This window comes from Sander vitreus, chromosome 7 (assembly GCF_031162955.1).
Source record: "Sander vitreus isolate 19-12246 chromosome 7, sanVit1, whole genome shotgun sequence".
NCBI lineage: Eukaryota > Metazoa > Chordata > Actinopteri > Perciformes > Percidae > Sander > Sander vitreus.
Window position 1 is genome coordinate 8146830 of NC_135861.1, and position 16892 is coordinate 8163721.

The following is a 16892-nucleotide window of genomic DNA, read 5'->3' on the forward strand; positions in this document are numbered from 1 at the left end:
GCTGCGAGACAATGTTTCATTACTCTGTAAGTTTGTCTCCTCTAAGTGACTGACCTGTTTTAAGTCTATTCAAAACCACAGAAGTGCAGCTGTAATATAATCATAAAATTGTCTAGTTACCTGTGAGTCACACTGTGTGAATTATTCATGGTTTCATAGACCACAGCATTTTGCTTAAGCTGCCTTACTGAGAGTTGTGTAAAGGTGTGCACTCAGGATATTTTGACTCTTTTTTCCCTACATATCCCCATATACCCAGAGCTCTCCAAAGGAGCGTTTGAAGCCTTGAAGTTGCCGCAGCAAGAGTTGCAGCCGGGGAGCCCACCATCCACCTGCCAGGCTGTGAGTGTGGGGTCTTTGCATTGTTGCAACATCACAGAGGCTTAGAGTACCCCCCATCCCTTGGCTCCTGCTTTCATGTGCTACCACTCCTCAGTACCATCTCTTTTTATCTAGCAGTGTGTGGGGCAGAGCGCCCCACCACTGTGCCGGGACTGCTGGCTTCATTAAGTGTTTGACTTGCAGTCGATATCTGATGGTGCATCTTAATCAAGAAGCTGCAGGCCCTCGCAGCAGGAACTAACCTTTCCTTCAACCATCTTTTTAGCTTGTGCAATCACTGGGGTTGTTTTTATTATTAATGGAAGTAATTAATAGTCCTTACACAGAAGTATTGTACATACATACAAGTATTGTGAATCGTCCAAAATGGAGTAGAAAAGAAAATATCAATGGGCGATGTGTCACGCACTTATCATTTGTACATTCAAGTATGCTCCAAATCACTATCGATCATCACCCTGCAGCCACTCCCTCCCTGTGCCAATAAACCAGATGGATGTGAAAAGCAGACAGAGAAAGAAATGGCTGCTACGGGGGCTGATCCACGTATCAGACGAGTGACAGACAAACACTTTGAATGATTCGAGAAAAGACGAAAGAGAAAAACCTGTGTGTGTGTGTGTGTGTGTGTGTTTGTGTGGTTCATTAACGCTCCACCGGTTGCCTTGCTACTCTCTCTTATTACCTTTGTCGCAGCCATTCATGCCCATCTTGCTTCCATCTGGACACACGTTGCACTTCATGCCCTTCACTCCCGTCTTGCAGGAACACAGGCCTGACATCTGCTCGCAGTCGTCCCGGACCGAGCCTGTGGCGTCGCAGTTACACGCTGCCATGGAGATGTAGAGGAAAAGAAAGAAAGAAAGACTGATGAGAAAACAAGTGTCAATTAGGGACAACGAGAGGAAGAGGGACACGGATAGCTTGGTTTATATACTGTACAATGTGTGTTTAGGGCAACCTTAGCCTCTGAACTTTGCTTCAGATACATCTTTGTTGATTCATCATCGTTGGCAATAGTTCACCCAGCCTTAGGGCCCATAGAGGGTTGAGGGGGAGTAACAGAAACTCAAGAAAACAACCCCAGGGAAGGACACCAATCCCATCATGTTCCTAGAATCAATGATGTGTTTTTTCTCTCCTCTCCTGCTGAATGTGGTATTGGTGTGCAGTGTGCTGTCTGCCTGCTGTGGGTAAACGTAGTTAAGGTCAGGCCACGGGTGAGGCGCCTGCAGGCTTCTTGCTGTTGACTGAAAACGCTCTGTGGCGTTAGGAGCGTATGTTCTATGATACCTCAGCGGCAGGACACGAGCTGGTCACCATATTGCATTACACCAAGACCAACAAGAGGTCCTGACCCCTGTTCTTCACTTGAATACAAATGAAAACAGTTCATTCAATACAGCTTTGACAGGACCAAAGGACACGGGACGATTTCTTCTACAAAACCTGCCATAACATTTTTTTTTTAGCTGTATATTAAAACGTAGATAGTTCATCAAGTAGGTTATTTACTTTTTACTGTCTAATTCAAGGATATTAAATATAGATGAGGTTTTATTTGTCCAGGTTTTGAGATATCTGCCTCAAAGGATTTTCGGCACAATCTAAATACTATAAGAGACATTTTTGTTAAAAAATGAGGTTGAAAAACTTTAACATCTTCCCAGAACCAGGTTCCCTGTTACTCTGAATACCCAGAGATCTACTGATTATCTAGAGAGTAACTGGGACATTGTTTCACGACAGACACAGTGCTGTTGAATTTTTTTCAAATGTTATTTTTCAGTGATTTGATGACCAACTCAATTAAACAAATGAATTCCATTCACGTCCAATAGAACCACATTCTTTAATCTTAACACTGTTACATTCTGCCTGAAACTCTTATGTATGAACATCCATTACATGTAAGTTTGTCCAAGGAAGAGGGATCTTTCCTCTGTTGTTCTACCTGAGGTCCGTCTCTTTTCCCCTTTCAAGATTTTTTTGGTATGGATTGTAAAGCCCTCTGAAGTGTGATTTGTGATTTTGGGCTATGCAAACAATAATAATTGACTAACAGCAGAAATCTCAGCGATGGATATCTCAATACCAAATTAAACCACAGTCCTCTGCGTGGCTAGATACCACTTGAGGTGAATGGGAATACAAGTGTTTTTTAGTTTTTTTGTGCATTTTAGGCCTTTATTTTTATAGGACAGCTTAAGACATGAAAGAGGAGAGAGAGGGGGAATGACACGCAGCAAAGGGCCACAGGTCGGAGTTGACCTCTATATATGGGCGCGCGCTCTACCAGGTGAGCTACCCAGGTGCCCGCAAGTGTTTTTTTTTGCAATTTGTGTGAACTGAACCTTTATGGAAATAAGGTGTAAGGATGCCATAAGCATTTTTTGGGAAGTAAAAAAACAAAACACATACAGTGTCAAGCACTGCAACACATTACTGCTCTCACTGTTGAAGCCATGTGTAATGGTACATGTGCTCACTCAGCACAGATACAAAGAAGCGATTTCTTACGCGTGCAGCCACTCATGTTCTCTGTCACAATGCCACGGAAGTTCCAGAAGCCCGGCTCGCAGCGGTCACACTTCTGTCCCCCGACACCCGGCTTACAGGAGCACTGGCCAGAGGCTGGATCACACGTCCCCTTGTAGGAGCCGTAGACATTACACTGACAGGTACCTGAGGAGAACAGAACAACATGGATGTCACTTATCTTCTCCTGCAATTCCTCTGCAATACATATCACTGGTTTATGCTTTTGTAACTTTGAAAGATCATCACATAACTTACAACAGCTGAATACTGCTTACTTTGATGGCTATTCTGCAAGATTTATGCTTGGCTCAAATGTTGAGTAAGCTCTATTCCACTAATAGAAAGGTGGATAAAGTGTGCTTAGGTGAGTTTCCTCTTTACTAAATCTCTGTATATCCTTATTTCTAAGTCTGCATTTTCTCCATCCATACTGTATCCCCTAGCTAACGGCTTGCTGCAGCATTTTCTCCCCCATCTGTGTGTGCTATCATTCGTCAAGATCATCAGATGAAGAGATTTTTCTGTTGATATGGTGCAACATTATCATAATTATTCCTTGGATTAAGATGAAACGTTTTCAGCTCTGCAACTTTGGTAACGTAATTGCAGTCAAGGACAATAAGTCCCACATGCTGATAGTATCTACAGCTATTTATTATTTTTTTTATGGGCACACAACAAACGTAGGACACATTGAAGTTTAAGGGTCAACAGGGACGTAGAGGAGGACTTACTGGGACATCCTGCCAGTCCAACTCCCAAGGCAGCTGTCACGTTGTCGTGGCAGCAGCCGTACACAGACAGGCTGCAGTGCTGGGGTGCCGTCAGCTCAGGCAGAGATGTGGCTGAAATCGCTGATGAGGTAGGAACCAAAAGGAAGGGGAGATGGGAGATGGCACAAGGAGAGAAAGTAGAACACCAACATTTGAGTGATTATGGTGAGGAGGGGTTTGTTGGGGGGGAATAAGACAACACAATCTCCGAACAACATGTAACTTTTTGCCAACAATGGGATTGGCTCGAGGGGCAGAGGTGGAGAGGCTGGCAGCCGCCTTCAAGATAACAATTCTATTTGCTACTTTCTCCACAATGGCTCAAAATCAGGGAGGAAATGATGCTATTACCTCCAGAGAAAACAAACAATGGCATTGCTGGTGAATGCGCGGCAGCTGACATTTACCACCTACTAGGAGGCATGTTCTCTTCATTTGTTCTTGTCTAATATTACGGAATTGCACAGCCGCCCTACAACCTTCCAAACAGAAAAAAAGCCTGCTGTATAATGTGAAGGAATGAGCAAAGCAGTTTCTTCCAGTGCACAGTGTGTGTGGAGAGCGCCTTTGTCTAAGGATGCAGCAGCCTTCAAACTAGTGTGACAGCTCTGAACAAAGAACTACATTCAACAAAATAAAAACAAATGTGTTTCTGAAACCTGGCACTGGACCAGAGCAACAAAACATACAGTGGGAGTAAAAGGAGGTTTGTTTAATGGCCATGTCAGAAATATCATTGTTTAAATTCACTCCAGGCTTTGGAGTGAAAAGTAAAGTTGTAGAGATAGAAAGCAGAAATTGTCCCCTCCCTTTTTCTTTTTCTCCCTGTCTCTCTATCTCTCTATATTCCCCTCCCAATCTCTTTTTCTTGTGTTGCTCATTTAGAGTTTGGAGGCTGGAGACACAGGAGCCATAAATCACACTGTTACTGGTGTGGATATGAGCCTCAGCCTAATGGTGATGACTCGGCTCGCTCTTTTTCCAGTGCTTTCCCACTCCAGCGATGGGCTTTGGACACAGTTCATTTAACTTGCCACTTTCCAGCGCTCCATTCAGCTATCTGTACTGAGCCTATTAGGGCAAGGAGAACTTTTAATTTCATATGTTCTTCCACCCTTCAAGGGTTTTTCCTCTTCAGTGGCCATTGTCCGGCACAATGCAGCTCACTGTGACGTGCAATATTATCCTCACATTTTCAAGGTCCGCTGCAGTGATTATAGCTGGCCTTTTATATTCCTGCAAGGGTACATCTGCACTTGTTTGCTTGTCTAGTAAACCAATAAGAATTTCTTTGGATTTTACTAAATTCCCTGACCCAGATTTGAGTTTGCAGGCAGCTACAAAGGATGATTTGAAATGCTACTGTATGAGAGGTAAACTCTACAAATGAGCATGCAGCAGATGCCACTGTTGACACTGAATGCAAAAGAGGTGAAGTTTTATATCTAAAAAAACAAGGTTGCTTTCATGTTTAGATACGTTTCTGAAGTTGAGGTCAAATGAAGTTTCTCCTTACACAGCTAATGTGGAGGGCAGTGAAATTCCCCAAGATCTAAGTTTTTCCATATGCCAATAGGAGAGGAGAGTCCAGAGCTCTCGTACCCATAGAGGGCTCTTCAAAAAAGGATTGATTATCCATGGATGGTAGAGGAGCGTGACAGTCAGTGCCCAAGGAGGCCAGCTTAGGAAGGAGAAGAATCTTTCGGGGATACGTGTGAAAACACTGGCAGCTCCCTCTTTCAACTCTCTCCATCCTCCTCTATGTTAGACCCATGGGGAATCAAACAGGCTGGAATGATCACACAAAATCCCTTAAGTGCCTTTTGCTCTGCTCCCTGGCCTGTGCTAGCAGCAAGGCAAAAGCTCTTCATTTAACATAGCCATGGAGAGGAAGGCTAACCTTTGCTACTTAGCCACTGATCTGACAACTATCCTGGCTGATAAATGCTAGTCATTTCCATGCAAAAAGAGGGTTCTTATATTAAAGTAAGTGAGGTAAAGTGGTATCTGGAGGGTTAAGAAGCAAGCTTGTGAGCACAAGTTTAATGGTTTGAATTGTTAGAACATCTAGGCAGGAAAATAATAATAGAGATTATTGCTATCAGCTCCATCCATGCATGTGCCCATGAGAAATAATCGTATCTCCGCACACTAGCCAGCCACAAAGCACCGGTCAGTTTCCAGATATGAACAAGAGCGAGTGTTGAGTCAACTTTCCCTGAGCAAATTACACAAACATACACATCGTATTTAAGCTTGACCTTCTTCACTGCATTTGCTTATGGCTTTAGTGGTCACACTGCAGAGAGACAAACCGCAGTGCTGTCAGAATTATATTCCAACTACGGACTATTATTACCCCATGAATGGATGAAATGAGAAGAGAAATGGGATGTCAATGACTATGAGTCTTGGTGAGGGTGCTTCTGCGCACTGCAATGCCATTAACTCTGAGTGGTGTAATGTACCGACCTGCACAGGGTCCCTGATTCTGAATCAGCAAGTGCTCTTGTTTCTCACATCTGGCCTTCTTCAGCTGGCACTCGTTGCTGTAGTTTTTTCCATCTGAGCCACAAACCTATGAAAGAATCACATAAAGTTGAGTATTACACAATGTCTTCTGTGTTGTCGACACAGTTGTCATCACTTGACCGAAGTGTGGAACTTCAGCTATTAACCAAAATAATTACGACAACCACCTGTTACCATGTAACCGAATTTCCATACTTAGGTCATGTGATAACTGAGCCATATCCATTACAATGGGGCAAACTGCCACTGATGAAGGCCATGAGATGTGGCTGAGAGCTCTGGGAAAAAACGAGTAAGTGGTCCCTTAGTTAGTTGTCAAATGCCCTACATTGTTATTTCAGAACAAGTTACCCTACTCAGAGCTGCTATCAGTTGACATGACATGTTTTATAATGCATGTTCTAGGACCATAAAAAACTAAACAAAAAACATTTTATTCAATTATAAAGCTATAGTGCGTAGTTTCTGTCGTCCCCATGAGGAATTCTAAGTAACGACAACAACACTGTTAGGGCGTCCACGTGATACAAGCCTTATGTCATTGCGCACGTGCCCCCACCCCTCCTCGATGCAGTTGCTAGCAGCTAAGGAGGACACGGAGGATTAAAAAAACATGATGGACTTTTCAGAAGAGGCAATTATCTTCACTTGAGTTTCTGCGTGGGAAAGTTGCCAGAGGACACCAGTTTATGAATATAGCCATACTGAGAAATACAGAGAGAGAGTTGTGTGGAGCTGATAGTCTTAATTAGCTTTGTAGCAACTCGTTTGGCAATGGCTTGAATATAACGGACGTTTATTAATATCAAAAAGTTACGCACTAAAGCTTTAAGTGTTTTTTATTTTATTTTTTTATTATATGTCCACAGGTTTTTTGGCTACAAGCAACTGCGTGGAGGAAGGGTGGGGGTGGTGTGCGATCACGGAAGGCTTGTATCATGTGGATGCGCCGACACCTTTGTTGTCATTACTTAGAATTCCTCATGGGGGAGACAGAAACTACGCACTATGGCTTTAAGTTATAAGGAATGCTTTTTAACATAAATGGTGTGCATGAAGTGTGGAGATGCAGCTCTCATGTGTCTGGTGTTTGTGTGTTTCAATTTTACTTGAGAACAAGGTTTCTGTCAAGAATTGCATTACGTGTGTTTTAAGGGTTAAACCACGTGAGTGGCAGCAGTACCAGGTTGTGAGGCACACTTTGGCAGCTGAAGTCACAGACACAACGGTCGTCCTCTGCATCCTCGTCCCACGAGCCTCCAAACATGCGACAGCGGTCCTGTTCACAGCTCTCCACGCCTGAGCCTGATCCTCCTGAGCCACAGTCTGCATTATAAACACACCGTAAACACACAGGATCATTAATAAAACATACAAACACGCAAGGGAGATGCCACTTTATCAGCTCATCAGGTAAAAAACAGTGTCCTACTTACATTTCTCTTTACGTTATAGCTACATTTACACTTTAGGAACATTACAAAGTGAGGATAATTTACATTTCCCTCACGCTGGTGATGGGGAGAGGAAACCAAAGGCGCTGCTGGTAGTACAAGATAATGACCAACTGTAGTGAGAGAAGAGATTGACTAAATAAATTAGACACAACATCTCTGCACCACCAGTGAGGCATCCTTTTCATTTCAATTAAATCAGAGACAAAAAGGGGAGGAAATTATTAACTCTGGCCTCCAAGTGTGCAGAGAGAATTGGTGGCTAGGTCTGCTTTATGGGTGCCTGCTTCCTGATATGAGAATACAACTAATTGCAAAGTGTTCTGTAAAATCTAATTATTGCCTGAGACTTTTAAGTAAAAATGTCCCAGCAACTTTTTAACTGTGACCCTGGAAGGCCTTTTATTTGTTTTAAAAGTGCACTTCTCTGGATTGAAGTAAGTTTGTTCCGGGTAAAAGAGGTAGCAAGGCCAAACAAAGTCCCAAAATCTCTATCCAGGATTTGTGTTGTTTCACAAAACCTTAGCACAAAGTAAGAAACTTTAACACAAGGTAAGACACTTTTACACAAGGTAAGCAATCCATGAAGGGGGAAAACCTTTACTTGTGAAAAACAAATTTGGGGGCTGTTGCAGAGTGCAGGCAAATAAAGAAAGGGGGAGGAGCCTGCTTTTGAAGTTGCACATTTCACCTACAGTGGAACTCCTGAGGGAGAGTGGGTGAATGTGTGTAAAAGCAGGGAATGAAAGCATCAGCGCGAAAGATAGAAAATGCCAGATAGAGTGAGAGGCACCCTGTGGGCTGGCAGAAAGTTCATTTGAAACACATTTGTTATTCAAAAAAAGAAAAAAGGAATTCAGTCCAACTAAAAGCTCCCAGTATGGATGAGAGACTCAAAAAACATCAGGTAATCAACTTGTTATTTCCTGTCTACTTTGAGGGCTCATTCAACTCTCTGTATTGATGCCTCAACTCTAATGGTGAAATCAATGTCATAGTGATGGAAGTGCCACTTAGCATAACCCATCTTCTAAAGTAGATTATGGAGTAGGTCACAGTGCAGGGGAGGGGCAGGGGCAGACGAAGCCTGGGCTGTTCTTTGATATGCGTCATCAGCAATGGACTGTGACAGCTTTAAGTGGTCGATACAGTGGAGGGGCCTTCACTTCATTAGCAGTGGAGCTGGAGCTTTGTGTAGAGGCCAGGTCCCCCACAAATATCAGGATTTGTTAAGGACTCGCTCTGTCTCCATTTTAAAGCAGCAGAACCTCTGACCCTAATGCCTTTGCTTGAATATGCTGCTGTAGTTACTTATCGATTGGGAACCCACAGTCCCAGTTGAACACAACATTTTGTGACGGGGCTAATGCCTTTCAATTGCCAGTGACATTATCGCAGGTATCTGAAGGTACTTCAGATGTCATCTGAAAACAAGCCAGTTGACTCCGGAACAGATCCGAAAAGGGAATCAAAAGAACTAGCAGCTACCCGTATGTGTGTACTGAACGCCAGCTCAGCTAGATCCAACAAAAAGGGAAATGCAGGAGTAGCCAATTCATATTCTGCTCAGGACCCCTGACAGAGACACAATAAATAAATAAAAGAGGTAAGACATTAGAATGGAATAAATAAAAGTGAAGGGCAAAAGGGGGGGTCCTAATTAGCTCTTGCTCTTTGATGCGCCCGCCACCCATGCTGCATATAAACCTTTCAATTAATACATCCCCAGCTAAGATGGCATCAGCTATTCTCTCTGCACTGCCCATCCGTTCCTTTTTACTCAATCATGTCAGAAACCAGTCTATTTAGTCAAGAGAGGTCTATTAAGAAGACAGAATTCAGCGGCGGTGAGAATAAAGAAAATGAATAGCATGAGAATAATGTCCAAGGAAGACAGAGAGCAAAAAACAGTATTTGACAGTGAAAAATAATGAAGAAGTGATGGAGGAGATGACGTCGTCAAAGCCGTCTAGAAGTGTTTGTTAAAAGAAAACAGAGGAAGAAAAAAAAAAAGAAGAGCATAAGGGTCAATAATAGAGGATAGAGAGGAGAAAATGTGTAATGAGATGCAGCCTTAAGACCTTTGGTCAACCAGATTAGTTGTGTCGACATCAGTGGCTCCAGGATATCATTGTGTTAGCTCTTATAACATGACCTGTGCAAATGACAACTTGGACATCTATCATCTGAAACAAATCCTCCCTCACTGTGGTGTGTGTCACGGCAAAGATCGAAGACGACAATGGCCTTTGCCAAAGGATGTGGAAGGATGTTCCTTTGTTTTCCCTCCATCCATCAGTCTGTCGTACGGCCTGCTCTTGACGGATGTGACAGTGTGTTAGTCCAAATAAAGTTTCTGCGAAATAGAGAGGGATGGAGCGTCACTCCCCGCGAGGGAGGAGAGATGGGGTGTTTGAAGATGGCAGAAGGAGTGAAGAAGTTTTGTTGCCTCAACAGAAGGTTACGAGCCCTGTGATGGATAGACCATGAAGGAAAAATCCGCTGATCTCACTCAATGAGCTCTTTTACCACCAAGCCACCCACTTTGCTTTTTTTTCCCATGCCCTTTCTTGTCTTTTGGAGCTTTATTGATCCGATATATGCGTTGTAAGGAGCGGGGCGTGGACCGTGCATCACTGTGTGATTCTGCACTCATAATCTTGTTTATTAAACGTCTATTCAATTAGAAAGGGTCTGGGCCCCTGTAGGTGATGCACTGCTCTCAGTTGCCACTTTGTCAGTGTCGAGGCCAGGCCTACCCGAGTGTGAAATTAAACAGGTGATAAATTTCCCTGTATGGCCAACAGTGGGAACACTGTCATTTTTCATTACTGTTAAACAAAAGGCGGAAGAAAACAACTTCCATTTTTATGCTCTGTGGCCCCCTCCCCCCAGCAAGACTAATGAGGATGGTTTTTAAGTCAGGTCTACGTAAGCAAATAAATCATATGTTCCCTTCCTCTCCAGGCTTATCTTAGATATGAAGTATGAAATGGGGACTTGTGCACACCTGTGATGTAGAGCTTTGCTGCTGTCTACAATAGAGCCAGAAAATACAGTAGTCTTTGGTTTTATATATTGTGACAGACTGCTGTAATATGCAATATATACAATTTATTACTATTACTATTATTGTTGTTTTGCCAAAATGTACCACACATCTAGGTGGGGATAAATATATCAACAACAAATACAGTATATCAACAACAAATCCTCTTTACGGTATGTAGCTAAAGAGAAGCATCTCACAGCCAAACACAGATATATATATACAGTATATTTTTTGGCATTAATTCCCCTTTATTTGACAGAGGACAGTGTAGAAATCGCGGAGCGAGAGACAGGTACGGCATTCAACAAAGGTCACAAGGCCAAACACTACCACAGACTCTGCGGTTAAATGACATGCACTGTAACCACTCGGCTACCAAGTTGCTCCCAAACAGATATATCAAGGGGAAAAACAGCAACTTTGGTTTTACAATCACACTAGACATCATGTGGAGGGTCTGGGTCAGATTTGAGGGGGCTGAAAAGAGCGGGGACAGAGCCTGGAGAATTCACCCCTAGGGTGAAATTTATCGATTGCAGACAATCCCATTTCCACCCCTATCTGTGAAAGCATCGGTGCCCCTTTTGTCGAGAGGCACAATTTTGAAGGAGAAGAGTGCAAAATGGAGAGAGAGACATGAGTGGGTGGGATGGCAGGGAGCGAAAAAAAAAGATTCTATTGTATAGGCCGGATGGTTTCCTTTGAATCAAAGAGTATCGGATCAGAAGAAGAGAGCATTTCTGCCTGAAGACAACAGAATTAAGACAGTTTGTGTAGATGTACGTGTGTGTATGTACGTGTGTGTGTGTGTGTGTGTGGTGACAGTGAGTCTGCATCATGGGCATACAGTTTCACATTTCTTCATGCTCTACATACAAAAAAGGTCAGCCGTCTCAGTCAATGAAATGATGTTAAATCGACCACAAGAAGCTTTGGCGGCACAATTCACCTCACAGGCCCAGGGCCAATTCGGTAGACAATGAAAAGAAAAGAAAAGAAAGAAACACCTCTGGCTAGCAATCAAAACGGAAGAGGATTCCTCTCATCTTTATTTGCTCTGTCCTCCAGCCACCCCCTCTTTTTATTCATTGCTGGCAGGTGTAATCTGTTCCCCTTCACACCTTGTCAGAGTATGACTATTTTCACTGTGACGACCCACCCGCCACGGGGGAGCGGCATCGCAGCCATCTGCATGACAACCAGAGGTTGGCATGTTGCTCCCTCCAGAGTTGTCCCCAAGACGGGGGCCGAGCGAAAGACTTTTGATATCCTGCCTTGGTCTGTCAGCGCTGATCAAGACATGATTTGCACGGTGAATTAGATCTCATTTATTCAGAATGTGGTGGAACAACAGAGCTACAGGCGTAGAAATCCGGGATACTCACATTAAGAGCCATCGGTCACACACTTAAAAGCATAATTGGATAGAAGGGCTCGATAAAATGTATACTGTAAATTCTCAAATAAAAGCCCACACAAACCCCTGATAAAAGCAGAGCGAAATTTCATTTCATATGGTAGATTGAGGAAAATGTTCATGTGAACCCCTGTTCTCATTCACTGATATACTTCAATCACTTGTACTTTTCTATTCTTTTGTTCTACTGTCAGTGGAACTTAACACTAGCCTACTAGAAAAAAAAGTTGTATGCCTTTAAGGCTTCTAACATCTGTGCAAGAAGTGTTGAGTTTCACTGACAGTAGCTTAACACTGAATGCAAGTAGGACCAACAATAATTTGAATCTATTGAGACATAAAATGAGGGAAGATCCTAGATCATAAACAGTGAACTGCACCTGCATCAAATAAGAGAAAAAGCAGACAAAAAAACAGGGAGGCTTCTTACTAAAATATGATCAGATATAATCAAATAGGGTTGATTACAAATAAATATGAGCCTATCTGGAGGAGAAGTAAATAAAGAACTATTTGAGCGGTAGAAGGAGAAATAAAGTATAAGAAAATAAGTATAAGCGATGCACTTATAAAAAAAAAAGAAAAACAAGACAGCCAAAGCATAAAAATATGCAGCTGACCTGAACTCAATCACCCAGAAGTAATTTCTGTCCCTGTAATTGGTTTTGTTGATGGACACGCAGTATAACTTTCCCTTCATCTTTTTGCCAAGTTAACCGGTTGGCATGCTGCTGGTGGCATTTGCAACCATTATGAAAATCCACAGATGACTGGATACGGTACCACAGGTCAGTTGATAAAGATGATTACACCATTTCAATGGCCGATTGGTCAACATGATCACACCTTTCAAAGTCAATTTTCCTACCTTCATCACAGCTGCCAGGCTTCGCCACATCAATTCTCCTCTTCTGCATGCAGGTGGACGTGCGGAGCTCACACTCATTGTTATAGGTGGTGCCATCACTTCCACACACTGGGGAGAAGGCCTCGCCTGAGCACTGTGGGCACTCACACTTATTCTGGACACACCGGGCACCCCAGGCACAGACAGTGCTGCCACATGTTTCTAAATCGGTGCACGATGGGTCAAAGCAAAAAGAAAAAAGGAAAAATTCATGGAGTTGGTTTGATGGATTTCATTCACACCTTACCTTAAAATGCATCTTTGGATTATATACTTAAATGAGATTGCTCTGGTCCTTTACTAATTTCCATGGATGTCACTTCCTCTTGTTATATTTCCCTCTCTTAAAACAGACATATACATGTTCCCTTAGTAATTCTCCATCTGTCCACATGTAATTAAGAGCTAGAGTAAAAGAACTCCATGCATCTCGGTGTGTTTTATCCATAAAAATAAAAAAACATTTCAATGGTTTTACCTATGAATATCACGCATTTTACTTAATCTCAGATCACCCGGAATTCATGCTTATGCCAAGAATCCTTCATATTCTTAATTTTCTGTTAACAAAAAAAGTAACACACACACACACACACACACACACACACACACACACACACACACACACACGCACACAGTATAAATGTATGCATTACTTACTGCACTCTCCCTGGCTGACCACTCGAAGGTCCATCTGTTGTTTGCAGGCTCGCACGTGGAGCTCACACTCGCTGTTGTAGGTGCTGCCATCGCTGCCACACACAGGCTGGTTGGACTCCACACACTCCGATGCACACACACACTGCCCGCTCTGGGCATCGCAGATTGCCCCGAAAGAGCAATTGGCACAAGACTCATCTAGATGGAGATAAGGAAGAAGGCAAAGGCTTAGTGTGTGTGTTTCAGGTATTTTTTACAGGACTTCAGTGGCGAGTCGGCACTAATGAATACCCTGAAATTGGAAGTCCCTTTTACACTTTTCATATTTTGGTATCACACAATACCTAACAGCAATGCATTTCAATATTGTATTATTTTTACTGTACATATTAACAAACTAAACCACTATATGCACACCATTAACATTTATGCACTTTTTGGTCAATATTAAAGCAGCTTCTATCAAGAATGTTATTGCGGCTCAAAGATAGTTCTCAGATGCAATCGACAGATGCAGTAATCATATATTTACTCATAGATTTCCTGTGTTTTTAACATTCATAGTGTGAACAACAGCCATTAAACAATTAATTGGTAAAGATTAGTTGTTGTCTTTTCCTGACAAGCTGTGCTGCTGACAGCTGGTGTAGTGCTTAATGATGCAGTGCAGCAGCAGAGATACTAGAAGTGCAGAGATGCAAAGTTTCCATACTGAGTGTAGATTCTGTTTAACCATTCAGTCCACCTGAGGCAGATTCAATTGATTTGAAATACTTCGGAAAGGCACACACCTGTCTATTAAAAGGTGTCATGGTTCACATGCATGTGTGAGAGCTAAAACCCGAGAAATGAAATAAAAAATTCAAAACTCTCCACAGATAGAATTGCACTCAGGCACAGATCTGAGGAGGAGGCTAAGGCTGAAATTAAATAACTGAACATAAAGCGCTTCAGAAATAGGAGCCTGCAAGAAGAACAACCATCTCTGCAGCACTGCATCAATCAGGACTATATGGGAGGGTAGAGTCAGGACTGAAGCTACTACCAAGAAGAAGCCAAGAGACAGGAAATAAATGAGAAAGCAAACGCGAGGCCTCGTATACAGACAGGGCTTGCAGTAGATGTGCCTCTCCCTCTGACACCAATTACACCTGGAGGATTGCATTAGCACAGCTTGCTCTCACATTCAATTAGGGGCAGGCTAATAATCGCTGCTGATTTAGCACTAATTGAGAGAGGCGAGGCTGGCCGCTGGAACATTCCACATTATTATTATTCTGTTTATTGCTCATAACAGTCTTTCATTTCCTTCATCTCTCTATCTAGTGCTGGCATCCACTCCCTTCTTGGATTGACAGCCTTAATTGTGAACTGGACATGGCAATACAGAACAGAATATTACCTGTAGGGGCAATATATTGTTTATTAGTAGACGGCAAATTTCTTTGAAGCCATACCTAAAATTTGACATGAGCGGAGCATGCAGGATCAATGTGTCCGTTCAACCGATGTGTACTTTTAGTTTGGGGCTGATTTGGGCTAGTCACCTTAATTCCAATTAAGGTGACTCTTTCCTCTTTCAGCATGACAATGCCTCTGTGCAGAAAGTCATGGAATGGTTTTGCAAGTTTGGTGTGGAAGCACTGAGCTGGCCTGCACAGAGCCATCCAACACTTTCGGGATTAACTGGAACACCGAATGCAAGCCAGGCCTCAGCATCAGTGGCAGACCTCACTAATGCTCTTGTTTGCTGAAGGGGAGCAAATCCCTGCAGCCAGGTTCCAAAACCTTGTGGAAGGCCTCCCCAGAAGAGTGGAGGATGTTATACTGTAGCTGCATATTAATGCAGGCGTTTAACAATCACAAATGAGTGTAATGTTGGGGTACTCATATACTTTTGGCCATGTACTTTAAGTTTAATAATCAATGACTCAGGCTAAATAATAATCTATTGTCAATGATCAAATGTTGGTCAACACTGCAAGTGGGTTTGGAGGTTTTGGCTGAAAAAGATAAAGAGAGGCTTTATAATAGCTCGGGTTTTCTGTGACAAAAATAAATAAACATAAAATATAAAAATGGTGGTTGCTGTGGTCATGGCTCCTCTCTGGTTACGGCAACTATAAATCAGGAAGTGGCGGTGGTGAGTGTTGTCCTTTATCGGGCCCTGTGTCCTGATAGCAGCCTTGCTTCTTTATCAGAGCCTGCCCCTCGCACCTGGCTCTCCACAGTGCTTGATCCTCCAGACAACACGTATCGCAAAACAGACAGAAAAGGAGGGGAGCTTCAGTTCAAAGCCAGAAGCAGAGGGAGAATTGTTGCTATTACTGGTAATGTTAAGATGTCGACTTTCTGTCATCTCAGATTCATCCATCCCCAAGTCTGTCATCACTAATTCTGAGTTTCAGTAAAAAACTGTCTATTTCTTTCTCTGAAAGTAGACTTCACAACCTTAAAATGTTCAGACTTTAAATTGAAGATTCTGGCAGGCTAGGCATTACGACAGTTTCTTTAAGTCTCATCTCATTCAAATTCACTTTCATGTCCACTAATGCAAGAACCTCTTCAGCTAGAAAAATTGCTCTCATTCTGCTGGAAATTCCACCGGATGTCACTCTTTTCGGATGTCCGTTTTCGGGTTGTCATGTTTTCTTCCGCTTTCTTTGTGTTGGAATTCTAAACTCCTATAGATCTCTGCAGGGTAAATCCTAGCTAGACTATCTGTCCAATCTGAGTTTTCTGTTGTACGACTAAAACAACATTTCAATGTACACGTTCCAACAAAACAAGTTCCTTCCCGAGGCTATTTTGCAGCAGCACCGTGGCTCCACTCTGCGCTTAGTGCCGCCCAAGATGATTGTGATTGGTTTAAAGAAATGCCAATAAACAAGAGCACGTTTTTCTCCCATCCCGGATTGCTGTGTGGACTAGCCAGACCCTCCTCCACAGCGCTGTTGAAGAAGGTCTGGCAATACGAGACTAATGACAGGATAATACAAAGATGCTTTACATTTACTTTTACATTACAATGTGTCCTTAAATGATACCAACCTGTATTTCCTGCCATGTCAACAATCAAAGCAAACTTTTTCCTCTTGCTGAGGACTTGCTGGAATTTAGTCAAGGTCGCCTTGAAGTCCCCTGGACCTAAAGTTGGGAACTGCTGATGTTTGTTCTTGTACTGTGACAGCTTCTCTTGTTGTATTTGTGGTTT

At 42.7% G+C, this 16892-nt stretch overlaps 1 protein-coding gene across 2 annotated transcripts in view; it reads right to left on the reverse strand.

Annotated features, from left to right (window-relative positions):
* The window catches only part of agrn (agrin), a 268493-nt gene that overhangs the window by 49030 nt on the left and 202571 nt on the right, over nucleotides 1-16892 (reverse strand). For both annotated transcript variants that reach the window (XM_078254428.1, XM_078254429.1), the window contains 7 exons: nucleotides 13679-13876; nucleotides 12980-13180; nucleotides 7372-7514; nucleotides 6129-6234; nucleotides 3618-3737; nucleotides 2863-3027; nucleotides 1028-1171 (listed from right to left, as the gene is read on the reverse strand). In XM_078254428.1, the coding sequence (XP_078110554.1) occupies nucleotides 1028-1171; nucleotides 2863-3027; nucleotides 3618-3737; nucleotides 6129-6234; nucleotides 7372-7514; nucleotides 12980-13180; nucleotides 13679-13876 (1077 nt within the window). The remainder of the gene's footprint in view (nucleotides 1-1027; nucleotides 1172-2862; nucleotides 3028-3617; nucleotides 3738-6128; nucleotides 6235-7371; nucleotides 7515-12979; nucleotides 13181-13678; nucleotides 13877-16892) is intronic.